Source organism: Xiphophorus couchianus, chromosome 7 (genome assembly GCF_001444195.1).
Source record: "Xiphophorus couchianus chromosome 7, X_couchianus-1.0, whole genome shotgun sequence".
Classification (NCBI taxonomy): domain Eukaryota; kingdom Metazoa; phylum Chordata; class Actinopteri; order Cyprinodontiformes; family Poeciliidae; genus Xiphophorus; species Xiphophorus couchianus.
The window spans coordinates 15,039,159-15,063,221 of NC_040234.1; the positions used below are offsets into that span (position 1 = coordinate 15,039,159).

Sequence of the window (24,063 nt, forward strand, 5' to 3'; positions counted from 1 at the left end):
GTGACTTTGGAGCACTGAGGCTTGCTTCTCAAAACAGAAAAGGAGAATGTACAGTATCTTTCTGCTTCATGTGAAACCATTGGTTAAATAACAGCAGGTTGAGGGATTGGGTTTATGTGACTCACAGTGTGAAAGGAAAACGATCGCTGCGCTAATTCTCACTTAGTAGCAGGTGAGAATTTACCACTTGGCCACAGCAGCCGCATATCCCCAGCTCTCTTGGGCTTTCCCTTCAACACTTCTGGCCTGTAAGCCTCGCTGGCAGAACAGCCAGCCAATGAGGATGGCCACAGTGACTGGCAGAGAGCTCTGGGAACCACATTGTGGGTGTCTGATACATGACAGTATAACTGCACAACCCTCAACAACACAGTGACTCATCACCTTTGTTAATGGCTCTGTGACACATCTAAACCAGGACAGCAGTAACGCCTGAACAGGATTGGAGGCAATGAGTCTGATAGCAACCAAAGAGACCGCACCATCAGAGGAGAAAAGAAAACAAGCATCTAATAAAGAACTGGCATCAACAGCAAAAGAGTTTGCATAAACTCATTTGGCAGTGATCACCTCATAAGCAAGTATTTATACAGAACAGTTTTCAAACTAATAAGCAGGAGGTATACACATAAAAACATCAGAAATCGCACAATTTAAATATATACAGTATGTCCATGCTGCTACATTTGTTTGTTATAACTTGGTTAAGTAACTAAATTGTAAGGGGATTTTTACTGTGGATGTGAATTAGCATCAACATCCAGCATCCACCTATGCCCTAATTTCATAATTTCAAAAAAGAAAACGGAGCAACAACAACAACCAAAGACATTTTTTATTATTTTATGTATCTTACTTCAAAAATGGTAAAGCTTTCCTATCAAATTGAACGAGGGCATTTTCCTTTGTTCCCTTTGGATATGAAATAACATATTTTAGCTAAATGACAAATTTCTATCTTTTATGGAAACTATGTTGAATGCTGACTCTAAGGGCAATACATTCAATATGCATCCAAAAATACCTCCCTCTTGTTTTCTGCCGGCCCATGAAGTAGGCATGCAGGAAGGTAGTGGGCTACTTCTTTTGTAACCGAGTTTGGTTCGCAAGAAAGAAAATAAGTCTTGGTTGGTGGATTCTGTCCATTTGATGAAAGCAGCTCAAGAACTACTTCCTTTTTTTAATTCAAAATGAGAGTTCTAAACATAGAGTAGGATGTCAAGCTTAAAGAACTAAACTACATTTTGGAGGCTCAGAGTTTAATTTAGACCTGATGAGCTCATCAGATGAAAAACTTCTCAGTCCAATGCTCTTAAGAATGGTTGTTAATTAATGACATAATGAGAATAATTGTGAAGGTAGAGTGAAAGAGCTTTTTAAAGAGACAGAGGCCCAATTTTAAGGCATCAAATTGTGAAATCACATTTATGTTAGTAAACAACTAAGCCATGTTTGATATGCAGCATTTTTATAACAACTGAAGTTAACATAGTTACTTGATTGTGCTAAAAATGGCACTATGGAAAATACATAATACCACCCCTTTAGTATATTTTTGCACATATTTAAATTTTTACACTATAAATGGACTTGTATGATGGAGTGTGTAAACTTTTTACATACTTTGATTAAATAAATGCTTGGTCAAAGACTTATAGCACACAACATGAAAACCTTGCACCTTAAAATTAGAAACTTTGTGGAGATGAATCCCAAAAATGTGAAGATTAGGATCATATTCTTACCTTCAGTGGTCTCCGACTACCCCTGAGAGATGAAAATTTAATTTAGCACCTTAATTGTGGATTTTATCTGCCACTTATGCGCACATTTAAGCATGATCACTTTCAGTGTAGGTTTATGATGAAAAGCCACTCAATTCCATTTGCAGTTCAGATAAGAGGGAATTACTAGTCCAACCATTGCTGTGGTGGAGCCCACACAATCAAACAGTGAGTCAAAGCTACTGAGCACAACTGATCCCAAGAATTTCACAGCACATAAGTTTCAATCTAAGCTTTGATGGAAGGCTACCAGACTGCAAAGTGAGATGATGGTGCATGGTCCATCACTGCATGTTATTCAGCCTTTCCTCGAGGGCATAAAATATTAACAGAACAAATGTCTTATCATGTATACTGGTTCTCCTTTGCTCCCCAGCTAATGGCTGGTTGACACCATGCGACTGTTCTGTCACAGTTGCTGTGGGTTATTCTGAATTCTAATTAGGCCCAATAAAGATGCAGAATTTTCCTACCAAAAGACCCAATGGTGACCCAATTTTAGTTTAGATAGCATTTTTTAAAATCCTAATATTTCAACAGGTTCATGATGCCATGCACTTTAACAAGGTTCTTGGGTCTTTTAAAAGGAAAAACAGGCCCACAGAATTGCAGGTCCTCCACCATACTTTACCATGGACGGGAGATGCTTTTGCACACATTCATCCTTAGCATCAAGCACAAGAAAGCTCAAGCTTGGTCATATGTGACCAATTCCAAACAGTTCCAGTTAAAAGTCCTTGTAGCACTTCATAAACTCCACCCACTTACTTTATTCTTGTAAGGGTAGGACAGAAAAAAGGTTTCTCCTTGCATGACTCTCAAATAGCCAGCAATATTATTTCATCCCTTGAAGAGAGAAATATTCAGGCCTAAAAGCCTATCTAACCTCCCTTTAAACACGTAAATACACATTTTCTAACTGGTCTGATGATGATGCTATCAATGCAGTCTTTAGGTTGACATTGTTGTTTTTCAATGTAGCCAATAGAGGTGAGTTCTGAGTAAGATTCGGTGGAATGGTGAAATTTTTTTGGTTCCAAAGTGATCCAAAGTTATTTAATACCACATTCATTTGGAGAGACATTGATGTGGTCATTATTGTGGATCAACAGCTAACATTAATATACTGTTATGAAACACTAGCAGCCCAGAATCCATCATCATTTAATAATCGAGCACTACATTTCACAGTAAAGTATGCACAGCAGCGACAGTTTGTAGCCCATAAACCTGGTTCTTTCTACTCTTCATCACATGAGAGAAAAATTGTTACCAAGACTCAAGTTTAAGGAGCCCAAGTAAAATTACAAGTGTTTGGGGAACAAGTGGAGTCTGAAGTGTTTTATCTTTACAAATTAAGTCAGAGTCTCACACTTGAATCATCATGTCTGGTATCTGATACAGAAAAACTCAATCTTTAGTCTCATCTGACTAAAGCACACCTTTACAGTTAAAGTCATAGTAGTGCTTACCAAACTGCACACTTTTTTATGTGTTGGTAGGACAAAAAACACTTTTCTTGGCATGCCTTGCAAACAACCAACTATGGCAAGGCAGTTTTATTTGTATAGCACATTTTAGCAAATCAATTCAAAGTGTTTTACATGATTAGAAGGAAAATAAAATAACAATCAAAAACTACTACATTGCAGTGGCATAGTAAGAGAAAACAATGACGGGCTGAAAAACAAACTACAGTGATGTCCCAGTTGTTATTAATTAAACGACACGCTAACCAAATAAGGTTTTAGCCTTGATTTAAAGGAACTTTGTTTCAGCGGTTTTACAGTTGCCTGGCTGTTTGTTCCAGATTAAAGGACCATAAAATCTAAATGCTGCTACTTCAGGTTTGGTTCTGGTTCTGGGGATGCAAAGTAGACTAGCACCAGAATACATGAGAGGTCTGGAAGGTTGATACAACAGATTTTTAGCGTACTTCGTTGCTAAGCCTTTCAGTGGTTTATAAACTAACAAAAGCATTTCAAAGTCTATTCTCCGAGCTGCAGGAAGTGAGTAAAGAGACCTTAGATGGCGAGCCATAACTGCATGTTATCCAGCTTTCCCTTGAGAGGATCAAATATTAACAGAACCAATGTCTTGTCATGTACACTTGTTCTCCTTTGCTCCCCAGCTGATGATCGGTTGGCATCATGAACCTGTGCTTTCACATTTGCTTTTTGCTGATTTGAATTCAAATTGGACCCATTTCAGACGCAATAACCGAAGGTCTGAGCCTAACCAGCTTATCTGTCAGTGGGGTCATCTAAAGGGGCAGCTGAGAAACAGGAACCATTAGAACGGCCTTGGGGAACAGGGCCTGATGTCACCAGGATCCTGTTTGATGTGACCCACTTGCGTGGTTTGGCGTTTTTATCGCTTGAGCATCGGGAACACCGGGAGCCCCCCACCCACACTACATACAGATAAGTCGGATAAATGATCCTTTGCAAGCATCCACCTCACCCCCTCGGACCACATCCACATCTCCTATGAAACCACACAGGAACAGAAAACTCCCGAAGCCACATCCCGCTGCACATAAAAGTTGATAAAGGGATGAAAGGTTTTGTATACAAACAGTTTAAATAAAGAATTACCACTAATAGCTCTTTAGCGAGAAAAGAAAGCTACCGCACGCATGTGATTCAGTCATCCAGGCAAACTGGGCGCGCTGCCGTGTCCAAAGACCATTCAGATCTCCGCTGACCCTAATTGCTTTATTTTTCCAACGATTCTATCAGCTCTTTGATGTCTAAGTAAATGCAGAAAATTGAAGTTAATTGCTATATTTGTGCTCGGCAATGATAGCGACTGTTGTTCCACAACTGAAAATAAACACTTCCTTGTAATTAAACATCCCTCCGGACACAAGAAATCATTATGCTTTTTACAACTCCTTTTTCATCCTCCCTTTATTTACTAACAGTGTGCAACATTTGCCACTGGGAAAAGAAAAAGTGCACAGAAAACAGGAAATAACAGGAGAGCATGTCAGAGCAGAAATCGCAAAAGAATTCCTCTATCTACACAAAACTTTTTTTTTCTTTTTTTCTTTTACTCCACGCTTTTTGTGATAGAGCGGGGGACAAATAAGTCACAAGGGTCAGTGGTACTGAAACAAAACAAGGCTGTTCCACTTGGGCTCTGGAACAATAGAGGTGACCTGATCCATTCTACTCTGTGTTTGAGCTTTATTTTAAAATTAAATGCCCAGATGCTGAGGCTTTTCTTCGGGAGAAATGACTGTGGACACCTCCTTCACATTTTCCCCTTTCTTGGCCATTTTCACTTCATAAAGCTGCAGTCAATGTGTTTTGTGTGGGGGGGAAGGAGGGTCTGACACATACTGTGGTGGTCTCAGCCGCTGTCTACATTGGTGGCTCAAGTAGTCCGAGGATTAGACCTTTGTGTGCTCTGAAAAGGTAAAAAGAAGTCACTTATTTGGGTTCAGTCAAGCTGCTGATTTCCAACCCCGTTTTGGAAATAAGAGAAAGGCTTTGAAATGCCGTCTCCCCCAGACTCCACTATAAATCACCAGTGCCTGGCAAATTCATTCATTCATTCACTCAGCGTCATTCTGTTGAGAACAACACAAAACCATTTTCAAATGCACAATAAACAACAATTCTGAGATACAAAAGTCACAAAAAGCACCGAATTCATTATCTCCTTCGTGCTGACGCAAGGCGAGATTCTAGATTAGATCCCGACTTTGTTATGTAAGTTCCCAGACTCAACGGACCCAAGGCCTTGCCCTGCATGTCTGAGTCAGAGCAGCTGAGGTGCTGGACCGCAGCATCAAGGGAGGACCACACATACACACACTGGAAAGCTTTTCTTGGCCGGTGCTCGCCATCAAATGACCATGTGTGGTATTGCTGACCGGCCACATAAGTCCACGCAAAAGCATCCTTGCAACCATGATGATGTTTTGCTTCTATTTTGGCATATATATGTGTCAACACATATAGTTCAGTGAATTGAAAATTTCATCAAATAATTTAAAGAACATGCAGTAACCTACTCTTTGTTCATCTTTTATGGAATACTCTCAAACCAAAATTTATTTTTAAAATGCAACCCTTAAATTTAGTATATTTAGTGGCATTGTAGTATAGGTTAGGTTAGGTTAAACTTTATTAATCCCATAGGAAAATTGAGGTTATCTGTTGCTCACACACTATTTCACATCCACACAGCATTAAAATCATACAGCTGGAGATATTCATAAAAGGTACAAGAATATAATAAATAAATATTATAGTGTAGTATAGTGTAGAAATCACATGAAACGAAATATTTAATTTTATCAAATACCCTGACAGCACAATTATAGGTACCCCCTGAGGTTTTATAGATTTCTGGACATTTGAGTACAATGTCATTTTAGCCGTAGAGCAGCACTTAAAGAATACATAGGGAAACTCTATTAGTACAGTATTTTTGGCTTAAAATGCCCGTCTCTGGGTTTTAGGTTTAGAAAAAGTTGATTCTTTAAAATCAGTTTAGAGTTGATTTTGTCATTTGTTTTTATTATTGTTATCATTATCCTGCTCAAACACCTGTTCCAATGTACTTGAAAAAGTTTACAAGAGACTCTGGAAGAGAAACAGGCCTATGAGATTGCAGATCCTCCACAGTACTTATCAATGAGGTTCTTTTCCAAATGTCTATCCTTTGTTTCATGCAAGACCCATCTGGTCTCCTGGTCTCATCTCATCACAACGTACAATTGCAGTTAAGTCCCAAGAAAATGTACAAACTCCATATATCCGCACATAGTGGTAGAACAGAAAATGTTCTTTCCTGGCATGACTGTGAAACAACCCCTTGGCCTCGAATGGTTGTTGTGTAAACTTGGTGACTCTAGCTTGTCACCCTTAGCTGTAATTCTCCAAGTGTGAGAATTTTTTTTTACATCCCTTGAAGTTCTGTGTACTGAGGAAGGTGATAGATAAGTATAGGTCCTTACGTAGCCTACAGGTTAGTGGTCAAAAGAAATCAACCTTCGTGTCATTTCATACTTATACCTTAGGGAAACAACCATTGATTACTTAATAGAAGTTTAAAATACAATGAGAGCATTTGATGAAAGAAAATAAAATTATGGTGAATAAAATTACTCAAATGTTGATTTTTAAACAAATATGCAATATGAGATTTAACTACTTTAATGCAATCAAACATGAATTTATTTCAAGGCTGCTTACACTTCTGTCAACAAATGTGTTTGCATCTGAAATTCTACAATGAACCACCTTCTGTCTTTCTCAGACTACACTTTATGACCTATAACCCTGAAGGCAGTGCATTCTTTACTTCTTCTGTCACTGGTTTGGTGGCAAAGCAGAGAAGCAAGTTGGTGAAATCCCATCCTGCGGGGTTCATAGTGACATCAGCAGTTCTCATTTCCCACAAAAGACACTAAAGAGAGTTGAGGTACAAGGGAGCAACAATATACAATCATCCAAAAGGGCTCTATTCATCTTTAGTTCTTTGTTAAAAGTTTTATAATATTATGAACTGTATTGAACTTGTGGGGTTTCTTTAATCTTACATGTTCCACAAATAATGAAACAACTTGTGCTGAAGTTTACTTTTGATTTAACAGCCTCTAAATGGCTATTTTATTTCTTTTTTGATATAAAGTTGACCTCTATTTTAACAATACTTATGCTTGTTAAATTTGAACTGGAAAACCCTGCACTAAATACAGAATCTTTAAAGCACAATATGTTATTAAAGGAATAAGTTAATAATAAGAGTCCATGCTATGTTTGGCATTTAATACAATTTGTTTGGCAGTTCAAAAGCCCCTGGTCCAGTTTAAAACCTTAATCTAAGGAGGGCAATGAGCCAAAAAAAAACAGTAATTCAGCATTTATTTTACTTTATGAATAGAGAATTTATCTCTATCCGTATTAGTTACTATAAGAATATTTTAATATATTTAAATATCTATGTTTTAATTGTTTTTAAATCTATAGATTTCTAAAATTAGATATGTAATAAAGACTTTTTGACGACAAAAACACCTTTGTAGTAGATTGGAAGTAAGTAGGCCTCCATATGTGGATAATGACTTGTCGTCTGGATTCATTGCCTAATGGTTGACTGCTTTTAAAATGGCCAGGGACAATTTTATTGATAAAAAAAAAGCCAGACCACCAACGTGACTGCAACTGTTATAAAGTTTATTATTTAAGAAAATCCTCTCTAGCATCTCTATTTGTTAAAAAAGCTTGACAACTTGATGTCAGCCAGGTAAATGAACAACTGTTTTCTCCAAATAATTAATAATTAAATTTATTAAATTAATAATTAAATAAAATTAATAATTAAATTACATTTTACTGAACACAACTGTTGAGTAAAGCACGCACTGATTATGTGGAGAAAAGTGAGACCTGCATAACCACTGCATGGCTTTCTTATATACAGTTGTTGAGAATAACATGTTGATGTATTCCTGTGCACATCATAGTAGCAATGCTGATACAAAGTGAAGCAGGAATCACAAAGCACATTTAAACATAGGCAGAATTCAATGGCTCCAATTGTGGTTAATTACAGACAGACTGTGACTGCAACTGTGTATTGAAATAAATCAAGAAACAATGCTTTATGCAATCAACAGGTCTGTATACAGACTGTATGTTTCAGCACTAGCAAAAGCCAAGCCAAGACACACTTGAATGACAATAACAGTGTGCTGATTTTCCATTAAAATCCGTTTTTTTGTTGTTGGAGAAAACAGGGGGTGTAAATGCAATACCAAATCCAACAGTTGGTGGTGGAAGCTTGTCAAGAGCCTTCACTCAGATTCCACCCAAAGACCCCCGCACTCACTCCTCATTGTCTTGGCCTCCTGCTCTGCCCTCTTTATGAAAATAAAGGCAACCCAGGATTTAAAGGTCAAGTCCAAACAAAAGCTGACAGTCCCCAAAGGCTGAGGTGTTTTTAATTGACATTTCTGTCTTTGTCCCCTGACCATAAAGAGGAGGAGAGAAAATAGTCTTTTCTCCAATATACTAAATTACTACTAAATGAGACCTGTGGAAAAAAAATAGGGCTGTGGGGTGTAACCAGGTTCCACCAGCTTGAGGGAATCCCCTTGTTAGGAAGCTATGGGGGCAGTGTTGAAGGGCTGTGAAGTGCTTACTCCACCATAAAGGAGGGAAGGCTCAGGCACAAATCCTCACACAGAAGCGGCCTCTCTCCATAGAGAGAGATAAACCAGTTAGGGCTTTGTTTATGAAGTTTCACTTTATTCCCCCCTGACAACCATTTAGACAATGACTATGGGGAAATGTCCCTCTGAGAAAGAGCAACAATAGTCAAGATCAGCAGCTTTTCTAAGCAGCTAATTCTGTGATAAAAAGAGTGCAGATCTTCCTTCCTGGAAGCATTAGAAACTGCCTAATGAAAGACACCTGAACAAGAGCAGAGAGAAGCCTAAACAAAGGTGCTTTGTCCAAATGATGCCACTTTTGTGCACCAACACAATCACCTACCACTTTCTGGTCCTTTCTGAAACACTTTGCATATTATATACTCAGTCCATGTCATGTCTTGCTCTATTTCATTTAAGTGATAGTTTTTCTTAGAAAGCTTTGTTCTAAATAAATGAAATTTTGCATAGAATAAATTTAAGTGAGAATAAATCTGAAAAACATCTGGATGGCATGTCTGTCTTTGGAAATATTTTTCTGATATTGAAAGGATAAGACTTACCTACTGACGACTGTTCTACAACAGCTTTAACATACAGTAGGACTATTGTTGTTGATTGTGTCATTCAATAGGTTATCCACTTTGTTTCTATTCCAATAAAGAGGTGGCAAAAAGTTGCCTTTAACTAAATTACATGACTTTCTATGACAACAATAATTGATTATATCAGTATTTTAAATAAAACAACTTGAAAGGCTAGGCCTCCTAAACCACTACTTTTCTCAACTAAAAATTACATTTAAAAACTTTCAGGTTTTGACACCAGACTGCCTTACATTCTACTTTTACTATTGAGTTTCTGATTTTCTCCTGATTTTTATCTTCAGATAGTTCATGACTATCTCTGCAAAAAAACTTAAGTAAACAATTTATCATTTAAAATAGTCTTCAGCCATGATATGCTTAACTTTTAAGACCTTTTAGGACCTAAGCATCCTTTACAAAGTTGTTGTTTTCCTTCATCTTATTATCAAAATGAGGGGAACTATTGCAGACAAAACTCTTTTGTGCATATGATCTTTTGTGCTTTCAGCATTTAAGATGGCTTTTGTATACAGCGAGATGGGTATCTGCCACAAACATCACTCAGGCATTGTGGAGGGGGGATTCATTTTCAGCTCGCCTTTGTTCTATTCTTTGGCCTGAACCAAGGAGCCACGCCTGCTCCTCTACCTTGAATTGTGTGGCAAACATTCCCTTCTTTGTGGCACTAGGTGCATGAGCTAGCTCATCTCCGCAGGCTTTCGTGGGAGATGGCTGTCACGGTGGCGGGGTCGCATTTGGTAACCCAACCGGGTTGTGCTCTAGGGTGGCCGTTTGCTACTGGGCCAAGAAGACTGTAAACAAGTAAGAAAACTGTGCTCAGAAGGGAAAGTCCTTTTATGGATCTCTTCCACAAACACCTCCTCTACATCCTGCTATAGTTATCTTCACTCAATACACCATCCTTGTTATGCCCTCCTCGGCTCCCTAATGTTTCTCTCTATCATCATGACGCTTTATTTCTTTTCTGATCCTCTTTCACCCAATAACTTTTAGTCTCCATACACATTTTTTGAAGACTTGTGTTGTGTCACACAGAGGGAGCCACGCCCTGAGCCTGTGTGCACACTTTTTATTAAATCTGTGCAGGCGCTGGGCTGCGCTGCCGAGTAATCCTACAGTAATTGTTTCCAGATTAGGGGACCCGGACCACAAAGCAGGTTTAGCCAGGCATGAAATGGCCTCCCAGCACCGCAGCACCGTCAACCAGACCTGCCGAGGTGCGACTCACCTGGGTAAAGTCCACAAACGTCCATGGAGAAGAGAGTCTAAGTAGCCAATGTCCTTCGAAAACCTGTTGAGAATTCTCCCTGGAAAACAAAACAAAAGCAAAAAGAATCAGACAAAGCCAGAACTACTGGATATTTTTCAAAAAGCTGCTCAAATATGCAAAATTTTGCAAAATTTTGCAGTTTGAACTACAAATGTAGGTCAAAAGCAATTATGTTCAATCCATTCAAAGTTACACTTTTTTTTTTCATTTCAACAGAGGATCCGTTTTAATATTCACCTCAGATTCAACAGCACAGAGCTGAGAGACTGAGATGAAAAGCATTCACCCTGTCTACTTTAAACAATGAATCATTATTTGGGCATCATTTCATAAAGACTGGCCTACTCTTGGATGAACATGTGAGGGAGCCTTTTGTTAGCAAACAAAAGGGCAACAGAAGCTGCGTACCTGCCTTTATGCTCCAACTGGCAGTGTCAGTGACATTAATTGAGTTGCCTCCAATCTGCTCAGGTGTTCATTATTTTGGTCGGCACTCTGCAGGTGCAGTAGCAGCCCTTTCATTGTTATCCCTTTAGCAACTTTGCTACCTTATTCTGACCCCGCGGTATACACGATTACACTTCCAGGTGCTTTCACACAGAGTTTACTGCAGGGTCAATCCCTGCAGTGCATTTCGTACAACCTATTTACTCTGTCTCTAAAGGATGCAGATAAACTGAGAGGTAGACAACAGAATGTGGCAATAACAGAACAGGACTGAGGCAGCTTTGCTTAATCCCCAAAAATTGTAACTCCATAGTTATGTCATATTGCTTCAATATACATCTGAAAATGAATCTTTTTTGGTCAAACATACACAATTGAAATCAGATATTTACACACTTTATAAACATTTTTTCTCACCTTCTGACATTAAATCAGACTAAACTTTTCCTACTTAGGTAATTTAGGATTACTAAGTAACAGAATTCAACTCAATTCAATCCAATTTAAAAGTATTTTATTTATCCCTAAAGTAAATTATGTCTTCAAACCAATATCATTCAAATATCTTCAAGGATTTGTTGAGGATGGTGACGCTGCGGACAGGAAGGATCACTAGTTGCTGTCAGTTTTGCAACAAATCTGAAGAGATCTCTGACTGAACATGAATGACAGACTAATGACTGTCCTTACATGCTGACAGCTCAATTTACAGACAGCAGAAAAAAATATCCCACAGTGACAAGTTGTGGACGGCACAGTTATTGGCAAGCACTGCTTATCCACTTCATTTGTTTTTGCATCTCCTCTAAATCTCTGTCTGGAGAGACAGAGATTTAGCAAGCCACAGACAGAGAAGTCTGCTCTGTGATATGATCCTTGCTCATTATGATCAATAAAAAAGATGATTTGAACCTTGTCCTCCTCTCTCTGCTGGTCCTGCTCTACAGCTATGATGTCTCCTTATCAAACTACTTTTTAAAGCTAGACTTTCGCATACATTGAGATTGCTATGCCTTGGGAAATTTGAAAAAGCCTATATGAAAATGTTGTGGATTTCCAAGCTTCTGAGATCTTGAGTTAATTGTGGATGTATATTATGCAACATATACAGTACATTACATGTTTGACATCATGGAAGAATTAATGCAAATCAGGAAAGGGAAGGGTATGGTAGATCTCCACAAGTCTGACTCAGACTTTTGGTACAATTTCCAGATGTACCAAACATCAGTGAAAGTCACAAAATGAAACTATTTTGTGTTTCATTCTGGTAGTGTGCCACCCTGCAAAAGCAAAAGACCTTTTGTTCAAATGCTCGCAAAAGCTGGCAAGATAGTTTCATTACCCACACTGAAATGAGTCATTGACTGAGATGAGCTGAAAGGCCAATCAATAAGGACGAAACCTTTACTCCAAAAGCAACTCACAGCACCATACTACAGTGTGCAAATGTAGGTTTACATCCTGGTAGAAAACTGAAGTTTAACGCACTTGAGTAAAAATGTATATTCAAGTATTACTAACACCTTAAGTTGTCTGAGAATATTGCAAATTTATATTTTGCAATGAATTTACTGAAACTGATTTGAAAATCTAAATTTACAAAAAAGGTGACTACATGGCATTCAACAGTGTAGGATGTGAGGAGAAGCAGGGTGGCACACTAGCAGGATGTGGTGGCATGGTACTACATAGGCATGGTAAAACCATGGCATCGCTGACCTAAAAGTTGCCTCCCAGCTTCCAGTCAGTCCTATGGAGGAGGGCCCTGTAATCACCTCTCTCCACGGCCATAAGCAGCTTACAGCTTTATCCAAAACGCCGCTCCCGCCTAAAAAACATGCATGCAGACGAGGCCGGGCTCCCCATAACAGCCATTGCATAAACCCAGCCAGAGCATTATTCCCCGCAACAACCCAGCAATGCTCCAAATCAACACTGATTCAAAGTCAAGTGGCGTAAGCATGTTGTACACTTAGAGGCAGACTAATCTTATTCACAGTGTGAGTGCCCCTTTAGCATACAGACATCCCGAGGGGAGGGTTCAAGCAAGCAAGGGGGTAGAGCTGCTACCACACCAATGTAAGATACTGCTGCTTTTCATCTGGGAACAGGAGGAGGACTTGTCAAACTGTGTTTGTTAAATATATTCAATAATATTTTATGTAATTTCACTGTCTGAGCCACAAATGACCTAAATCCATGCATATCTGACAAACAATGCCAAAGAAAAAAAAAACAGGATTGGTTTCTCTGGGTTACATCATATCATGCTTGGAGGGTGTTGGAGCATCCAGCGTCAGACGGGTATCAGCTGTTTGACAAGCGGCTCAGTTAACAGAGAGTTTTTACTGGGGATGAAGCAAAGACCCTTCTCTCTCTGTCCAGACTATGGAGGGGATACATTACAGTGATGTAGTTACACAAAGACATTCACTGCATGGAAATGCCTATGAGGTAAGATCAGCATGGGACAGTGGCTTCAATCACTCTGGGTGGTTGTCAACAATATCACCTATTGTGTAGAGTGGGGTATAGACATTTCAGGATATCAGCAGCATTAGTATCAAACAATTTCTCATGCTTTAAGACTCCAAGGGTGATTTGCACCACTTTTCAGGCTCAGAAAATATCAAGCGCTCCCAATGAAGGTGGCCTCTTAAGGTGGAGATATTAGGTGAGCAGGGCCCCCAATCACTTTAAAAGAAGTGGAACAGTGGGGTCCGGCTCGAGTGGGGCTGTGTAGCAAATCGCTGTTCCCTGTAAACATCAAGATAAGGCGACGACTCAGAGCCGCTCCATGTGTGGGCCCCAGTGCAGTTGGAGGGGCTTTTCAGTGAGCAGAGTGTGATAATAAAGTAATACCAGGGAGGGGGCTGCCAAGGCTGGAGGTGGCACGGCTCACCTGCACTTCCATGAAGGGCCCACAGGCCTGGGGCAGCCTCCCACCGCCGGCGCCTTGCTGCCAATACTAATACATTCTAAATCCATTCTCTTCGCTCACACCGCCAGGCTCCTGCAATCTCCTCTCCTTTCCTTTCATGCAATTAAATAGTGGAAGTGCCGAGCGAGGGGGAGCCCTATCAGCCATGCTGCACACACACGCGCGCGGCTCCATCTCCACATTCAATTTACACACTTCGATATCATCATCCTCTCTGCAGTACTTCCTTCACTTCACTCTTAACACTCTTGCATTCCAGACCTGAAATACAGACATTAAAAACACTGCCTCTGTAGACACAATTAGAATCTCACAGCTCTGCCCACAGAAGATCTAATGTTCCCTGCGTCAACAGTAACTGAGTGACACCCAGCTCTGAGATGGCCCACCATGCTGATGCGAAATGGGAACAGGAGATGCTGATGTATGTGTGTGTGTGTGTTGACTGAAACTCCACTCCTTGACTGTGTTGATGAGCTGAAGCCTCGGCCTGCAGTCTCTGAGGGGATTAGCCCACTCAATGACACCAAATTACAGGGATCAACATTAGCTTGACACATTCACTGCTGTCTGTGCAGCTCTAACTGCATTTGGATGAACAGCCGTAATAAGATAGTATGACTACATTTGGGCAACAGCAATATTTAAATCTAGAGAAATTTGCATACGCACCAAAAAAACCTGCTGGTTTACTTTGTTAACCCAAATGCCAGGTTTATGCTGTTGGACAGATTAGGTAAGATGAAAAACGGAATGGTAAACATATAGTGTATGATGACGGTGTGAGTGGGTTGTCTTTACGATTTTAGTTCACTCTAAAGAAAGTGTTTGTTCAGGTAGTGTTGGCCTTTTATCTGCTAACTATATAGTGTTAGCCACGTATGATTAACATTCACACACTGACAAGACAATTGCCCATGAAGTCAATGAAGGCACATTTAAAACCGTTGGGTTATTTCTTTAATCCAAATGCTGGGGTTATACTGTTAGATTAGAAGGTAATCTAAATAAACATTGCGTCAAAAATTGTGATCCAGTTTGTTGTTAAAAGGGAGAAACATTATGATCATTATTCCCAAAAAGCCATTTTGCTGAATGACACAACTTCATTGAACCTATTTCACAGGATGTAATATAAAATGTTTAGATGCTAAAATTATTCTATTAAGTTGTGCTAATGACATTAGTTCACTCCAAAGGTTAGGTGGTGATTAAATTAGCCTGGTGATAAAATTAGCTAGTGGATGCTTATGCTAGCAATGTTCATTATTTACACCTTGACCAAATAATTGGCCATAAAGTAAACACAAACAATAAAAATAGCTGTGTTTAATCCAAATGTTGGGTTAATGCTGTTGAAACATAATTTGCACAGATTAAACCAAACATTTGGTCAAAAACGGCTTGTTAAGCTTGAGAAGAGAAAAGGAGCTACAGTATATCATTCTTCAAGTATCATCATTTTGAAAAATGGAAAGAAATGAGAAAAGTAATTGAAGATTCTTCACAGGATGAAATATGAAATGGTAAGATGGTAAAATTATTCTATATAATATTGTTAATGTCAATTACTTTAGTTCACAATAAAGATTTTGTTTGTTGACTTAGAATATCAGCTTTTTATCTGCTTGGTAGGTAAGCTAATACACACTATAAATATGTAATATCACCACTTTTACCTAAAATGGTGAAAGTAAATAATAATCACTTAATTGACTTATACTAGTCCTGTTATTCAGCCAAAAGGTGGTGCATGTTACTGTAAAAATTATACTCTCACAATTAAAATAGCAATGAACAACATTGTGGAATGCCAAAAATAGGCATTCTTCTTTAATCTTTTTTAAGCAAATCATATTCAGTAAGTGCATTTTAAAATTAATGTAAAATTAATTGAATCGTTTTTATTAGCTGCTATAATAGTTTGTGTCAAATACACATGAAAAGCTATGTGTTTTGCAGAATCAAAATACTCACCAGTAAAAACTCCAGTGTGTTTTTGCTGGTAAGTAAAAACACACCAGTTTTCACTCAACTTAGAAAAGTAAGTGCTCAAGTATCAACTGAGATGATTTTCAGTATGATTAGGTACTTTAAAAAATAAATATACAAAATAAATGTAATTAAACGTGTCTTTTTCTATGAAAAGTTGAAACCATGTGCCTGTTACATAGTTACCAGAAATACTATAAGTAAAAAATTTAATTCTGAAGTTTTCTTTTTCAGCAGGGATCCTGAGAATTTGTACTTCAACAAACAAGTGATCACAAGATATTTTTTTCAGCTACAAACTAGCCAGAGAAAAGGTTGATATTAAAATTTTAACAAAAGAACTGGTTATAAAGTCAAATTTTGCACCTTTTAACACACTGTACTCAAATGTTCCAAGATTGACAAATTTCTGAACTTGGAAGGTTTTGATGCAAACATAGAACGAGTTTTAAAAGTAATTGTTGAATGCCCTGGAAATGACTTGTCAAATAAAAAAGTATAACTTGTCAGTAGACACAGATCAAATGCATACGTTATGTGGTTGTTGTACTTTATTATCTATACATTTTTTAATGTACAGGTAAACTAAAAATAAAAATCAGAGATGTGCAAATGATCCTTGTCCTTGCCAATACTGATTTCAGTTTTACTTTTAGGTTTGACTTATAGTTTTTAAAGACAAAAACACAAAAATAAAATAAAAAAAAGGTGTTGTAGGTTCTTTAGTAGCAGTAAAAGTCATGAAAGAACAATAAGATTATTCCTAGTTATATAACCAAGCTTCAACTGGCTTTAACTAAACAATAACAAAAATATGTCAGTCTCCAACAATAATGGCTACTTCTGATTTTGGTCTTTTTAATAAATAGGACAAAATATGATTTATTTTAGCTTTTGACCTACACCCTTTTTAGAGCAGATCAAGGGAACGTTGGTCAACTAACTTGTAAACCTGTATCAAAAAAAATAATTTTAATAGTAAAATATTTTAGGGGATGAAAATCTAACCTGGTATCCTAACCTACAGTCCTAAATCCAGCCCATAATCTAACTATGTTGTGTTAAATCAACTCATGTCTGGATTTTCCCAGGACCCAAGGCTGGTTTAGCAGTATAACTCCATTTGGGTTTTTAATCCAACCATTAGAAAAACCTCAGATGGAGTCAAAAGGTGCTAATTATTTTAGCAGGTACACCTAAAGTGCTTCTTTGTCAATCCTACCTCACAATAGATGTTTTCTGTTGTTGTAACATACTTCCACAAAATAACAAAAAGCACCTTTATGCAGCGGCACTCACCTTTAACTTAGAGGGCCACTATCAAACACAAGGCCTTTTTCCAGCGGCAGCAACACACCTATCACTTACACATGTAAACAGCTGTCAAATCCTCCACAGACGCACAGTTACAAATTGCAGAGACTTATTGCGAGAGCAGTGAATGCGGAAAAGGTGATGGAAGTGACAGTTATTGTGTGAGTGAAAAGAATATTCAGACAGTGGCAAAACATTGGGAGGAAAATGACAGCAACTGTCTAGAGAAGGAAAAATAAAGAAAAACTGCAGAAGAAACATCCAATAACTTCTGTTTTTTTTCTAATGTGACAATAATTTATAATATAGTGTATAATTATTAACAGTTATTTAATTTCAATTTTATTTCTGGTAAATGCTAAGACAGTTACCAATCAATCCAGTCAAACATAAGTGCTGTTTGCCAGTTTGGAGGCCAAGTTGTGACAACTGGACTGGCCACACAATGGCTTACAGATAACAGTACAACAGCAATCAGATTGCGTCTGTTAAGCCTCTCCTTTGCTGCTCTATTAAACAGATCATTACATTATTCGAAGTGTTTGCTCTCCTCAGTGTTGTAAAGATTACTGAGCAAGGCACACCCAGATAAGCGGGTCAGGCAGTCCGATGCGTAATGCAAACAGCAGTAGCTGAAAAACAAAACTGAAAGATTAAGACGTGCCGGGTTCTCTCCATACGCAGCGCTGCAATGGGAAAAGCTTTCGCGCTTATACACCCACCTCTAATGCCAGTGGAAACCGCAAGGTGCAGAACACCCTCAAATCATATTTAGATTTGTGTTACGGGCTTATTATGACTCATTATACAGATACAAGTTGCCCTTCTTGTGGAGAATTCCCACCCGACCCAATTGTGCTGTACACTCATGTCACTATGAGGAGATTAGGCTGCGTAATTATCTCCTGACAGGTGAACAATGCAACAGAAAAAACTGAAGTTATCAAAGTGGGCCACTTGATAGTTGACTTTGGATTTGAGTGACAGCCTGCGGTAATATTCCTTAACCTAATTAAAAGAGGTCTTAAATTATTCTTGGGAAAAAAAATGTAGGGCAAATGATAAACAATAGGCAAAAACATGTTTTTTATATAAAGAAAAACAGGTGCCTTTCTGACTTATTTAGATTGTTTACTCCCTTTTTATATCACCCCTGTCTGCCCACTCCAGTGAACCAGCAGCAGTCCACACAAAAGCTAACAAAATGATAAAAATGTCTGACACGGTGCACAAATACAGACAAATATGTCTGTATTTGTACAGCTCCAATCCAAACCCTACATTGTCTAAGCTCTACTGTTCTGCAAACAGTGTTTACTCAATCTAGCTGTTCGCTCTTTTGTAAAACCTCACAGTAAAGATGATAATGCTCTCGCTTGTAGTTTTAAATACGTTACATGCTGAAAAATCTTAAATCTTCTAACAAGAATGTAGATTTAGTGTAATATTTGTGAAGCTAAATCAGCCTCACAATAAGAATTTAATCTAATAAAATGACAACAAATTGCAATTATATTTTTCTACAGAGAAGTTTTGGATTTTTTAATAAACATTCATTTAAGTTATTTGTTAAGATAAACATTAAAAAAGAAACAACATAAACTCTATGGGGAGCAAAAGCCCCTATTTTTCAGGCTAACATTTTAAATTGAAAAGATTACATCATATAAAAACTTAACAGTCATGACAAACAAGAAAGATGAAGGGAGAGCTGGTAGGTGTTTTAAAGTGGAACAGAAGCCATGTCGCAGAAAGGTAGCAGTCTGCCCTCTAGTGGTGATGCATAACAGCAGTGCTCAATGTTCTCGATTCCTGATCATTTCATCGTTCAAATTCATCATGCCGAAACAGAAATTAGAGCTTCACTTGTATGTCTGCTTACCGATTGGGTTTGTATCAAAAAAGTGGATGGAAGTCCGTAGAATGGCCCTGAACATGTTGTGAAGGGTTTGTGCAGACTTCACCAGGACATTGAAGAAAACCAAACTGTGAATGAAGCCCAACACAACTGAAGTGATTGTTAAAGCTGAAAAAAAAAAAAAAAAACACAAAGAAGAAATATGTGAAATGTATTACAGAATGATTAAAGTAAAATAGGATTTTTCTCATATGGTATATTAGTAGAGTTTTGAATATTTTATGGCAGATAAATGTGTTAGTGAAATGTGTGAAATACTAGGTGGGGATACCTAATATTTGAATGCTTTTCATAGTAATAAAAGTATGACTTTGATTTAATATAATTTGGTTGTGTGGTAAATAATGCTGGTATTTCTGGATGTGATCAATAAACAACTCGTTATGAGATAAATTTGTTAAATTGCTTGTTAGCACAAGTAGCAAACCAGTCAATCATATGAAATTGGGTATCCAGGGGCAGAGAAGACAACTTGCTGAAGTTCAGACCAACATAAGAATATGGAGGGCAGGGGATTTGGGTGCCTTTAGTCAAGGTATTTGGTTGCAAGACGGACTGGTCTTAGTATTTCAACAACTGCTGATCTACTGGGATTTTTCAAGGTTACAGAGAACTATTTGAAAAATAGAAAATATCCAATCATTGCAGTTGTGAAGGATCAAAATTACTTATTGATGCCAGACAAGAATGGACAGATTCATTCTAAGTGAGAAGCAGAAAGTGCTACGTCTCTTGGTGAAGAACAGGAAACTGACCCTATAGATTGCAATCAACAAAAACTGGACAAAAACAGATTAGAAAAGGATTGTGTGGTCCAGTGATTCTCAATTGTTGCTCTCTGTTTCCATCCCTTCTGATGGCTACATCCAGCAAAATATGAGGTCGACAAATGAGCTAGGTCTACCCTATAAAGCTGCCAGGGAATGTTTATAACCCAGCATATTTTTTATCTGGTGGCATGTTGGACACACTGTCAGGTCCTTTACATTTTTACCCACCAACATAAGGTGTTTCTCCAAGGTTTATATTAGCACCTCTACTTTTGTCTTTTAATATAAATAGCTTTGGTAACACAATTTATTACTGGACGTGAAAATCATGTACATTACTGTTCTCTTCATGCTGCAGCTAAATATTCATGGTAGTTTGTCCATAATCTTACACACTGAATGTTTACACTCCTGGTGCAGGGATTTTTTTCAGATGTCTGTCATAAGAGTCAGAAGGGAATATTGTGAAACAGCTATCAATAGTGCCTGCTTCCTTCAATAAAAAACTTGAAAATAACATAACTGGTTTTAGTCCACTTTAATGGAGTAAGCCAGGATTATCTGGGTCAAGGTAAATGTTTTTGGTATTTATACTTCTTTGCACATGGTTTTTCTGAGCAGTTACTTATACTGAATATTAGCTAGAGTTATTTTGTGTTTTATTAGACATTGTTTTATTTAGTTTTTTGCATGTTTTACTCATTTTGTGCCAAACCTTTTTTTAAAATAGACCCAATTAGACTTACACTGAATAAATAGTGTACTTTGATATTATCATTAGTAGTAATAGTGGTATCGATAATAGTGATGGTAACAAAAAAATTGCATTTCTAATATATGTATTATTTATTATATTATTAGTATTGTTTATAGTTTTGTTTTTGTTATGTGTGAGTACTATTCACTAAAAAAGTCATGAAATAAATGATTTATATATCAATACAGAACAATCCTACCTATGCACCTCTTTCAAAGTAATATCTATTTATGTTGACATTATGAATCATACACCTATCTTTTTTTATCTTGTATGCATTTTCTATGTTTTACTGCTGAGAGCACAAAACCTGAAAAAATGAAGAGGCTGAGAGAAACAAGAAGATAACTGAGGGAATAGAGGAGCAGAAAGGAAAGGAAAGCACTCCTATCTGACTGTACAGCTGAGACCCATGTAAACATAAATTGGGCCTTGAAGGCCCTGGGCCACAGCCAAAGAACTGTGGATCTGCTCAATGAATGACTGCAGCATTCAAAATACACAAAGAGCAATGAGAGCTCAGCGAGCTTCACCTGCGTAAATGCCTAGGTACAGGTCAAGGTCCACTTGCTGAGGGAAGCTGCCATTGAGGTGCTCAGTCACACCAGTGTACTTCTGTTCAGAGGCCCTGCGAGTCAGTCGCCAACAGCCAAGAAATTCACAACAAAAAATAAACACAACAAAGATAGTGGGAGAAAAAAAACACAACATCAGGGCACCAAACACAACACATTTATATTGTGAAGCTCAAGGTTGGTTTCAGTAAGCAACAGACAAAGTCAAGTAAAACAGTTTTGTTCAGGCGTTTTCTACGAGATCCTCAACCACTTTCAGTCAGAGAAAATATGACTGACTTACAAAACCATCCATTCAAATTCTTGGAAGCATTCATGTTTTATTGTTTTTCAAAATGTGAAAAGACATAAAATCTCACCAGTGTGCAAGCCACCAGTCCTGAAGAACAAATGTAATCTAAACATAACACACAATAAAAAAATTATTGAACATAAAAACCATATACATGTAGAAAGCTTGACACAATCATTTCTATTTTTGCAAAATACATATTTGATACAAGAAAACAATTAACTGATTGAAGAGAAACTCACGTGAGCTAGTCCATTGAGTAAAATGAGAAGCAAGAGGACCAAGAGGTTGGCGCCTGCCAGGAAATATTTCACATACATACGCAGGCCGACATTTCCTTCCAAGCGACTTTCCTCCTCTATCGGCTGCACTGCCTACACATGGAAACCATAGTTTAAGCAGCATTCATCTAAAACAACCCAAGTAAAACAGGCCCACGCAGTGAGGAAGGAAAGTGTGAGTATCTGCTGCTCTCTAGTGGCTAAAACGATGCACAGCAGAGCAGAGTTATGCTTCACCAAAGTCAGAGGATCTCCTCCATCGATCAGAGAGTAACGAGAGGAGGAAAAGGACGACATGGAGGAGTTGTCAGAGAGGGTGCAATGGAAGGAAGAGCCAGTTCCAGGCAGTGGGGTCATATCCTGCCTCTCCTCATCCTGGTCTTCCTTGAGGAGGGAGGTGAAGTCTACGCCAGAGCATTGCAGCTCACTGTAGGTCCCTTTTGCAACCATCTGGCCCTGAAAAACAAAAAAGAACAAAAGATAAGAGTATTTGTGGATTAATTTAATGTTTGATTAATGAGTCAAAAGACTCAAAATCTCAGAAACTTGACAGGGTATGAAGTGATTTAGGTTTGAGCCTCTATGAGATTCTCCCGGTATGTTAACCTTAAATTAGAATACCATTGTTTGATGGTATTGCAGTATTTGGCATGACTGTGCAAGTTTGTGACAACAGATATTTCCAAAGGATAAAGTTCCCCCCAAATACCTTACATTGTTTAATGATGGCAGAGTCATAAAACACAAACCTCCTTTAAGACCACAATCATATCTGCAGCCTTTAGATACTGCAGCTGATTAGTTACAAGAATACGCGGTTTCTTCCTCAGGAGTCCACAAATGCACCTGAAAGGAGATTATGTGTAAGAGAGAAAAAAAAAAAAAAACAATTTTAACTTTTAACAGAGTGGTCAAAAATCCCTCAAAATAAATCAGGAGACTAATAAAGTCATACAAAAATCAACAAATGAGAGTTATTGCTGCTACAGGTCCTATTAAGATGGAGTGTGGTAATAATGTAGCGTGCTTAATTATTTTAACATGGATTTTCCATTTTGGCTTCTTTTTTGTTAAATAAACAAGGACAGAAAAAATTGGTTGAAATTTTTTATAAAATTACTACTGAACTAAAATTAAGAACCATGTGAAGAGCAGCTTATTTTATTAAATACTGAACCATAAATCTCTATATTTAAAAGACCACATCCTTTTTTAATCATAAGTGTAAGATGTTGATAATCAGACTTACTCCTCGAAAAGGTGCTGGCCCACTTCAGCATCTACTGCACTAAGAGGGTCATCAAGCAAGTAGATATCTGCATCACGATACACCGCTCTGAAAGCCCACAAAAATGAAGGTTATCACTCTCACTGGTACTAAAGAAGAAAGTAAACTACTTTAAAAATATTCAGCACACCTGGCTAGGCTGACTCTTGCCTTCTGTCCTCCACTGAGGTTGACCCCTCGGTCCCCAACCATGACTAAGTCACCACCAGGCAAAAGATCCATGTCCTGAGAAAGGAGGGAAGCAACTTTAGGTGGGGTGATTTAATATCTAGCTCATATTTACTGAGATTCACTATGCGAGATTCAGAATAAGACAACAAATGAAACCAAATCGTTTAATGAGAGCATAACAATACAGTCAAACATCAGGGTTCATTCTCACTCGCTTGAGGGCGCAGGCTCTTAGAACTCGATCATACTTCTTGGGGTTGAACTCATTGCCAAACAAAATGTTGCTACGGACCGTGCCAGGTAAAATCCACGGCTGCTGGGATGTGTAGGTCACCTCTCCTTTGACTTTGACCACACCAGTTTCCTGACTCAATTCTCCCAGTATGGCATTCAAGAGTGAGGAGTGACATGAAACAAATTTGAGATTTAAATGACAAGGCTGACACCCCTGAAATTATTTTATTTTTATTTTTTTACCAAG

The 24,063-nt window shown here is 38.0% G+C and overlaps 1 protein-coding gene across 1 annotated transcript in view; it reads right to left on the reverse strand.

The window, feature by feature from the left end:
* LOC114148707 (multidrug resistance-associated protein 4-like) overlaps nt 1-24,063 on the reverse strand; it is a 48,870-nt gene that overhangs the window by 18,340 nt on the left and 6,467 nt on the right. Inside the window, 11 exon segments of the mRNA XM_028024151.1 lie at nt 10,792-10,820; nt 10,823-10,870; nt 19,413-19,556; nt 21,509-21,603; nt 21,910-21,947; nt 22,085-22,216; nt 22,361-22,579; nt 22,873-22,969; nt 23,373-23,459; nt 23,542-23,636; nt 23,794-23,985. Coding sequence (XP_027879952.1) covers nt 10,792-10,820; nt 10,823-10,870; nt 19,413-19,556; nt 21,509-21,603; nt 21,910-21,947; nt 22,085-22,216; nt 22,361-22,579; nt 22,873-22,969; nt 23,373-23,459; nt 23,542-23,636; nt 23,794-23,985 — 1,176 coding nt within the window.